This window comes from Galeopterus variegatus, unplaced genomic scaffold, assembly GCF_000696425.1.
Source record: "Galeopterus variegatus unplaced genomic scaffold, G_variegatus-3.0.2 Scaffold319, whole genome shotgun sequence".
In the NCBI taxonomy this organism is placed as follows: domain Eukaryota; kingdom Metazoa; phylum Chordata; class Mammalia; order Dermoptera; family Cynocephalidae; genus Galeopterus; species Galeopterus variegatus.
In genome coordinates this window covers 359,479-368,742 of record NW_007726430.1, presented here as the reverse complement: position 1 = coordinate 368,742, position 9,264 = coordinate 359,479, and the positions used below count along the sequence as shown (strand labels likewise).

The 9,264-nt window shown below is 61.4% G+C and overlaps 1 protein-coding gene across 1 annotated transcript in view; it reads right to left on the bottom strand.

The window, feature by feature from the left end:
• MACROD1 (MACRO domain containing 1) overlaps positions 1-9,264 on the bottom strand; it is a 175,820-nt gene that overhangs the window by 9,977 nt on the left and 156,579 nt on the right. The window contains 1 exon segment of the mRNA XM_008567432.1: positions 4,965-4,994. Coding sequence (XP_008565654.1) covers positions 4,965-4,994 — 30 coding nt within the window.

Here is a 9,264-nt window from a genome sequence, read left to right as displayed (position 1 = left end):
AGAGTCATGGGTACATGGCAGAGGGAGAAGGGGGGTCCGGGGTGCCAGGTCCGACACGAGGTGAGGGACCTCCGTTATGGGGCCTGGGGAGAGGCACGCGCCCTCACACACAGGCACTGGGCTGGGGTGGAGGGGGAGCGGGGCAAGGGGCACCTGGGCACAGCCTGTCCAGAGACAGGTCTGCATTGAGCACCTACTGTCTGCCCCCTGCAAGCTCCTGAGGGAGTATCTGATGGGGAGGTAGGTAGTATTTCAGTAACCGCACAAATGGGAATCTCATTGTCAAGGGCTCAGAACTCAGTACCATGGGGGCAGGGTCTGCCGTATCCCGGCATGGAGGACCATGCCAGGCACATGGCAGCCCCTTAATAAATAGAGCAGTGGAGGGGGTGGGGGTGTCAGAGAGGCTGTCCGGACATGGTAAGGTGATAACTAGGCAGGAAGGTTGTGGCAGGGGGCAGAGGAGCTCTTGGGCATGGGAGCACCATGTGCAAAGGCCCTGCGCCAGGACAGGGCTATGAGGGAAGCTGGGCCACCTTGGCTTCTCCCGGGCATGAGGTGCCTGGGACTGGGTGTCCAGGATACACACTCGGACTTGTAATGTGGCATAAGGAGCTGAGGGTGTGCAGAGCTCAATGGCAGCACGGCGGAGTGGCTGCCCCTTGCAGGCACAAGCTGGCTCCTGCTGGTTTGGGTGGGGCTGCTGACCTCCGCAAGGCCCCAGGCAGGGAGTGTGTGGGGTGGGGGTAGAGGGGACCCCATCCAGCCCTGCCCCCCTGCCAGGGACCTGCCTGACCCTGTCCTACCCACCTCTGGAGCTGGCCCTTTGGGGCTCTGGCCAGGCCAGAGCAGAGATGGCGGCCACGCAGGCAGAGGAAGCCGGCCCTGAATTAATCTGTCACTAAAGCTTGGCCGTGGCAGGCGCAGTCATGATTTAGATGAATAATTGAAACGCTTCGATACATTTATTATCCCTTTAGTGCAAAAGTGGCAGAGAAAGACGAGGGGTAATTGAAAAAGAGCGCACAAATCTCCAGGAGAAAGCCAGCTCCTTATCGCCGAGTAAACATTTCAGTCCTAATAAACAGGAGAGACACGCGTCAGGGCCCTGTCGGTTCCCATCCTGATTTAGGACCCGCCTCCCTTCTTACCATACAATAGGAGTGTTTTTAAAAACTTTTTATTGAGCCAGTAACTGGCTTTCCAGAAGGGAGGTGGGGAGAGGAGCCGGCCTGGCAGTCACTAGGCTGAAGGGTCTGGCGGGGAGGCTGGGGACTGCCCCAGGACTGTCAAGCCTCCCAGGAGCAGACCCTCTCCCTGGGGGCCTCTCCATCGTGCTCTACCTGCTGAACTCCTATTCAGCCTTCAGAGCCCAAGTCAAATGCCCCCTCTGCTGAGAAGCCTCCTACCAAACCCAGACCCCTTGAGGGCACAGCCAAGTCCTGAGTCCCAGCATTTGGCATAGCTGCCCTTTCCCACCCCCATGTCCCCGCCTCAGAGAGAGCCTGGGAAGGAATGGAGAGCGGGGGGCTTCCCCAAGACTCACTGTGCAGCCAGCACCACCATGCCTGGCCTCAGGGCTTGGTGGGGGTCCAGCCCCAGAGTGACACAAGCCCAGGAGTCCTGTCCCCTCCAGGTCAAGGCCCTTTGCTCCCAGAGGCCCCTGTGGCTCTCACTGAGGTTGGGGGTACCTGGCAGACTGCACCTCTGCTCCCCGAGGCTGCAGCCCTCTCCTGCCCTGCTCACCACACACTCGCATGCAAAGCCTGGGCTTGCTGCACTGGGCCCCTCTGAGGGAACTCCGAAGCCACCCCCCACACCAGGGTGTTGGTCAGCCCCTCCCCCTCTTGGGGCTGGAAGGAGGTGGCACTGGAGGGGGAGGTGGTGAGAACTGGTCCCAGGCTCCCCGGGCAGGGGCGGCTCACAGAGGGTGCAACTAGCCACCCCGGAAGTGCCAATTGAGAATTTACTGCAGAGTAGGGCTGTTCTAGGGGCTCAGAATCTCCTAGACCCCTGCCCTAGGGGAGAGCACATTCTAGAGGAGGAGACGGGCAATGAGAAGCAAACATAAAATATACGAATGTTAAAGGGGATCAGCTCCCTGGAGAAAAATCACGGAGCAGGGAGGGGCGGCTGCTGCCATTTAAACAGAGTGACCCTGAGGGCAGAATGGGGCTAGCGCAGCGTCAGCGCGTGGATGGGGTGAGGGGACTTGTGGGGGGATTTAGACTGGGGGTGGCGGGGGTAGAGGTCTGAATCTCTGCAGGAGGAACCTTAGAGGACCTGATGGGAAGATAGGGGTCTGTCAGGGCAGTCAGGTGGGGACCCGGCCCTCCGCAGGCAGGCTGAGGGTTAAGGCCAGTTGTGCCAGGGGGCGGTGAGGGCATAGGTGACAGATGGAGGGCAGAGGATGTCCCAGGGGCCTGGGGCCCAGCTTTATTCCATCCCCAGCCTCATCCCCACCACACTGTCCCCTCCCCACCACCTCCACCTTGTTCCAATCACATTAGCAGAGTGACAGCCCCAGCGAGCACTTGCAGCGGGTCCATAAATCTCAGGCGGCGTTAAAAGGCTGGACTCCGGGCCCACTTCCTCCCGGGTCACGGCTGCCCCATCCATCTCTGCAGCAGCCAGGCCACACGGGGCCTGCTCCAGCCTCCCCTCACCCCCAAAGCTGAAGGGGAGCTGGAGGATCCCCCCACTGTGTGCTCCCCATCTGTCCAGGGCAGGTGACTTCCCAGAGCGAGGTCCCCAGGCTGTCTAGGAGCCACTCCCTGCTCTCCTAAAGCCTCTGTGGTTATTGCTTTCAGCCTTCGGGGTGAGTCCTTGTCTTAATGTATCAGGCTGGCCCTGCCTTTACCTGTAGTTCACTCATTCATCCAATGAACATTTCTTGAGCACCTACAACATGTGCCAGACCCAGTTCTGGGTGCTAGAGATGTGGTCTTTCATTTTCAGGGGGTCTGTCGTCGGCAAGTCAATTGCACGGCCTGCTAGGAAGTGGCAGGTGCTCTGAGAAAGGCAGGGTGGGGCCCACGGAGGAGGTGGCGTTGGAGTGAAGACTTGTAAGAGGTGAAGGGAGTCACCACACGGACACCTGGTGGAGAACACCGCAGCCAGAGGAACAGCCAGTGCGGAGGCCTGGAGGTGGGAGTGGGCCTGGCCCGTTCCAGGGACCCCGGGGAGGCCAGCATGGCTGGCGCGGTGGGGGACAGTGGGCGGTATGGACGTGAGCCCGAGACGTGTCCGGGGATGTTGTGGGCCATGGTAAGGACCTTGGCCTTGGCTCGAGTAAGGCGAGAGCCTGGCAGGGCTTCGAGAAGAGGGGCGGTGAGCTGACTTAGGACTGAAAAGGCCCACACCTTTTTTGATCCTTTATCTTTCCGAACGGAATGGCTAAATATCCAGCGCCTCACATGGTCGCCGAGGCTGCTGCGTCACCTGTCACCTCCTGCCTTCAGGCTGGGCTCCAACCACTCCAGTCTTCTGAGCCTCCCCAAATGCCCCATGCTCTCTGTCACTTCCAGGCCTTTGTCTGTGCTGTCCCTTCTGCCTGGGACACCCTTCCCACCGCTCCTCACCAGACTCACTCCTACCTCTCCCTCGGGTCCCCATGGAGGGGCCACCTCCTTCCAGAAGCCTTCCTGACGCCCAAGGCGGGACAGATGCTCCTCTCCGAGCTCCCGCGGTGCCTGTGCCCCTCCACCCGTGGCGTCACACCTGTGTGACGGTGGCTGCTCTCATCTGCACTGTGAGCTCAGCGGGCAGTGCTTGTCCTGCACCCACTTCGGGGCCCGGCACACAGTAGGCACTCATCACCGGGTGATGAGTGAACGGACAAGAGCGCATGGCAGGTGTCGTCACCTCGGGCCCCTAGTCCTCCTGAAGGACAGGCTTCGGAAGAGGGTCCTTGCAGGGTCTGTCTGTGGGCCCACAATCCCCAGCAGAGCCCCCTCATGCCGTGAGGCTTCCCGGGTAGCTGTGACCTCTACGGGGACAGCTAGAGGAGAAGTGGGGAGGGAGGGAAAACATCTCTAGCCACAAACAGACCCCCCATCCTGCACCCCGGCTGGTCACCGACAGCTCTTAACGCGGCTCTTATTTATTTCTGACCTTCGCTGCCCCTTTTATTTTTCCCCCTTTTAAAACCTGGCCTGGGCCCCGCCACTGCTGCCGTAAACACAGCCCCCGGGATTTATCCGACGGCACATTAACCCCGGCCCCCTCGCGCACCAATCATCCCGCTGCCGGCGCAGACGGCGGGCAGCCCGGCCGGCGAGGGGCTGGGGGGGCCCGGCCGGGCAGGCTGGCCAAGGGAGGTCGGCACTGGGGGCAGAGGGATGCCCCCCTCACCTCTGGCACCTGCTGACTGGCCTGCATCCCTGACAGCCTGGCCCACCCTGACCTCTAACCTCCTGCCCTCCTGGCCCCACCAGGATCCTGCTTCAAAGGGGTCATTAATAATAGTGAACACCCCAACACTCGCAGGGGCTTCGCAGCTGGCAGAGCTCTCCCCGACTTTCTGAGACCTTGTTCTGTCTGCAGAGTCACCCTGCAAGGTCCCAGGGCAGCACAGAGATAGTTTTACCCTCACAAGTGGGGAAACTGAGGCCAAGGGGTCACAGGGCTGCATGAGGTCACCTGGGCATCAGGGCCAGGGCTGGGCTTTTCCCACCACACTGCAGCACCCCAGTCCCAGCTGCCCCCCAGGTACAGACCAGGAGGTCACCCAGCACTGGGGGACAGGGTCTGCTACCCAGCTTGGTCTGCTGAGGTGCAGAGAGGCCTGGGTGAGACAGCTGGGACAGGAAAGAAGGACCATGATGGGGGATTGAGGAGGGAGGTGGCCTGGGGGGATGGTGGGGACAGTGGATAGCAGTGAGCCAGGCACAGAGGGCTGAGGGGCTGCAGAGGTGTCACCACCACCCACCCTATCCCTCACCCCAACAGGAAGGTCCACTCACCACCGCCACCTCCAAGCAGGGAGCTGTTGGCTGCAAGAGAGAGAGACAAAGTTGAGTGAGTAGGGACAAGGCTGGGTGGGCTGGGCGGGGCGTGTGCAGGGGGTGAGAAGGGTGGTGGCGGCCATCGGCTGGGCCCCAGAGCGGCAGCCCAGGTCCTGGCCTTTGGACTTGGGCACGGGGTCTCCCCAGACCTCTGAGGAGATGGAGGATGCTCCTAATGGGCCTAGGGTTTGCAGGGTGGCAGAGGACGGGGGCATGGGAGAGCCACCAGGCTCACCTGGGGTGGGGTCTGAGTGGCGGACGACACGTGCCATGTATCCTTCCATCTGGTCATTTTCAGCCCATGGGACCTCCTAAGGCCCATCAGTTCCAGGCCATCAGGACTCACATGCTGCGGCAGGACAGAGACCTGACGCCACTAGGAAGCAACTGTGCCGCTGCAGCCAAGGCCAGGGCTGCCCAGGGAATGAGCAGAAGGCTGGAGAACATGAACTGGGGCCGGGGCGGGGAGGACCAATGGACAAGAGCGGCACGGGTGCCATGTCAGGGGCAGGAACCCGAGCCGGTTCAACAGTTGGCCCCGTGCCTCAGTTTCCCCAGAGGTAAAACAGGGAGACTAGCCCCAGCTCACAGGGTTGGTGTGAAGGTCAAGGGAGAGGGATCCTTCAGCTCCAGATCAGAGGTGGCGCTGCCAGGCAGAGCTGGGCTGGGCTGAGGCCACTTTCCTGAGCGGTCCTATGTGTCTCGCTCTGCCTGGCTGGCTGCCCCCTCCCGCCTGCCCGCTCGGCCACAGCCCCTCCGCTGAGTATCAGGGCTGTGCCGGTCAGCCTGGCTCCAGCTTCTGGCCACACAGCGTGCACCTGTGGTGTCTCCTGGTGCTAATCAGGGAAAGCGATGGGACATGGGGCAGGTGCATCCTCGGCCCAGGTGCTGCCCGGGTCGGGGGCCGGCTGTGCCACAGCCCCACAGCCCCGGGAGTCCTTAGGCTCCTCACACGCCTCTGCCACCCACCCCATCTTTCAGGTCCCATCACAGCCCTCCTGGGAGGACACAAGCAGAGCCTGGGCCAGCAGCGGGGGCTGCTTCAGGGCCGAGCAGGCTACAGGCCCGGGTGTTGTGCGGAGCCACAGATGCTGCTAAGTGGTGTCGGGCGGCTCCGAGTGGTTGGTCTCCCTGAGCTGACAGCTCTTCGCTAGGGGAATAATTAATTCCACAGCCCGAAAACCCAGGGCTGCAAGTTGCCACGTTACTTGCGAGATTAATACAAGCAGCTAATTAAGATGGAGAGGCGAGGAGCGGCCAGGCGCTCCCAGAACCGGGGTGGGGCGCGGGGAGCACGGGAGGAAGGTGAGCTGAGCCAGGCAGCCACGCGACAGGCACCCAGGCAGACGAGGAAGGCCACTGCGGTGCCGGCCCCCAAGGCTCTGGGGGTGCCCTCTGCCCAGGAACGCGCATTTCCACCGACCAAGTGAGGACTGTGTGCCAGGCACAGACTAAGTGCTTTACACAAATAACTCCACTTACCATCATAGCAAAGCCACAAGGGAAGCACTACTGTCCCCATTTTACAGAGAAGGAAACTGAGGCCCACAGAGATGGCATCGCGCAGTGGCAGTAGCAGGATTGGAACTGGGTCTGTCTGAAGCCAGAGCCACAAGGCGGGCAGACCTCAAGGCAGACTGCCCTGAGCAAACAACTGTCACAGGAGCTCCTCTCCCTGGCCAGGGTCGGGGCCTGCCTCCTCCAAACCAGCAGAGCACACAGCAGGCCCTTTCGGAGGCAGCCTTGACCCCACTCCCTGCCCCTGCAGGTCTGGCGTAGAAGAGAGAGGCTGGTGCTCTTGGAGGCAGGGGCTGGGCATCTGGACAGCCCTGCCCCAGAGCCAGGGGGAGAACGGGGCATCTCAGCTTGGCTGGTCCAGCTTTGACCCCCTAGCCTGGGGGCAGTCCTGGCGGCTGTCGGAAGCTGCCCTCCCCACCTCCCCCATTACTTCTCTCTCTTAATTAACACCGGCCACAAACGAGCTGGCTCCCACTCAAAGAGGTAACAGTGCCAAATGGGTTGGCAGAGGGACTGGAAGGGGAGGGGGTGCTGACCTGCCATTCTGCAGGCCCCTGTTGGAAGGGGCTGCCAATCCCCGCCGGCCTGGCACCCCCAAACCCCACGGCGTGTGGCCCTGCCTGGGCAAGGTGAGTGGGGTGCACTGGCCCGATGCCCACCCAGCCAGGGTCTGAGGAGGGAGGTGGGCCTGGGGCAGAGGGAGTTCACCAGGTACAGCTGGTGGAGGGCAGGCCAGGTGGCATTATCTGCCACAGGTGGGAAAGGGCGGGTGAGCCCAGTGCTAAGGGCTCGGACTTGGGCTGCACCGAGGACCTGGTCATGAGCCTGTCCCTATACTCGGTGGGCCTCCTGGGAGGCTGGTCTGCTGGGCCCCCTTCTCCCAGCCAACCATTCCCAGCAGGGCGGGGGGGTCCAGGGGGACGGTGGTGACCTGGTGGCCTGCATCCAGTTCCTCAGCTTGACCTACCCCCTGGGCCCCTGTTCTGGCCCTCTCCCCAGAGACCTTGACGCCTGGCCACGTGGTGCCCCCAGAAGGCTGTCCTAAGGTCCCCACCACCGGGCCAGGCTGTCCAAGGGGAGGTCTGGAGACTTGGAGGGAACAACCAGAAAAGGGGCCGCAGTGCTGGCAGAAACCAGTAGGCTGTCAAGTGGGAGTGAGCAGGACTGAAGCCATGGTGGAAACTAAAACTGCACGGGCTGTCGGCAAAGTTTTAAAGTACAGGTTTTTTCTTTGGCATGCATTTCTCTGAGTTCCCTCTTTTCCCATGGTTATTTGATATTTTGAACCTTGGTTATGGGGCAAGATGACATTATTTACATGACTATAAAATTCTTTTCCAGCCAGACTGAAGCCGCAGACTTGCATGTACTGCCCAGACCCTGAGATAATAGCGAGGTCGGGAGCAGAAGCCAGACGCAGCCTTGGCGCGAACCTGCACCCGGCCCCTCGCACGCCTCCTTCCCTCCTGCTTTTCACTCCCCATTTTCCATTCCCTCAGCCCCCTTTTTAAAAACCCTTCAGTAAACCTGAGTCTTGGAGATGGCTTTCGTCTGGCCGTTCTTCAGGTTTACCCGAGAGATGGGTTAGCCTGACATCTGTCCTCAAGTCACCTGTATTCCTGAATAAAGCTGACTTGCATTTTCACCAACATTTGACATGGGAGTGGTTTGGTTTTGAAAGGGGGCAGGCGGCTGTCCTGTGCCCTGCAACAGTCCCTGCAGCGTGGCTGCCCAGCCGTCCCACCCTGAAGCGGAGTGTCTCCAGCCTTCCTGCTCCCCAGGCCAGAGCTGGCCCCGGTCCCCAGACCTCGAGGCCCCGGCTGGCAGTTCCCACCTCCCCTAAGGGCCCCCACACACTGGGCCTGAGTCTCCAGTTCCTCCCCCTCCTACTGCCCCTTCCCCCTGCTCCTCTCAGTTTGGGTTGAGGCTCTAAATCACAACTGGTCAGTAGCCCATCTTTCAGATAAGAAAACTGAGGCTCACAGGGTGACTGGGGGGTGGGAGAATGGGGCTTGACTCCGGGTGGGCTGGCTGTCAGAGCTCACTTTCTTTTTTTTTTTTTTGTCTTTTTCCGTGTCCGGCAACGGATCGCAACCCTCAGTGTTGCCCCCGTACCGGACCGGGGACCGGCAACGGGATCGCAACCCTCGGCGTTGCTCCCGCGCCTCGCTCAGCCAGTGAGCGGGAACCGGTCTGCATGTGGGATCTGAACCCTCGGATGGGAGCGCCACCGTGCTTCCCAAGCGGCGCACTATCCAGTGCGCCACCGGGCCGGCCCAGAGCTCACTTTCTTAATTTTTTTTTTGTCTTTTTCCGTGTCCGGCAACAGATCGCAACCCTCAGTGTTGCCCCCGTACCGGACCGGGGACCGGCAACGGGATCGCAACCCTCGGCGTTGCTCCCGCACCTCTCTCAGCCAGCGAGCGGGAACCGGTCTGCATGTGGGATCTGAACCCTCGGATGGGAGCGCCACCGTGCTTCCCAAGCGGCGCACTATCCAGTGCGCCACCGGGCCGGCCCACAGCTCACTTTCTTTTTTTTTTTTTTGTCTTTTTCCGTGTCCGGCAACAGATCGCAACCCTCAGTGTTGCCCCCGTACCGGACCGGGGACCGGCAACGGGATCGCAACCCTCGGCGTTGCTCCCGCGCCTCGCTCAGCCAGTGAGCGGGAACCGGTCTGCATGTGGGATCTGAACCCTCGGATGGGAGCGCCACCGTGCTTCCCAAGCGGCGCACTATC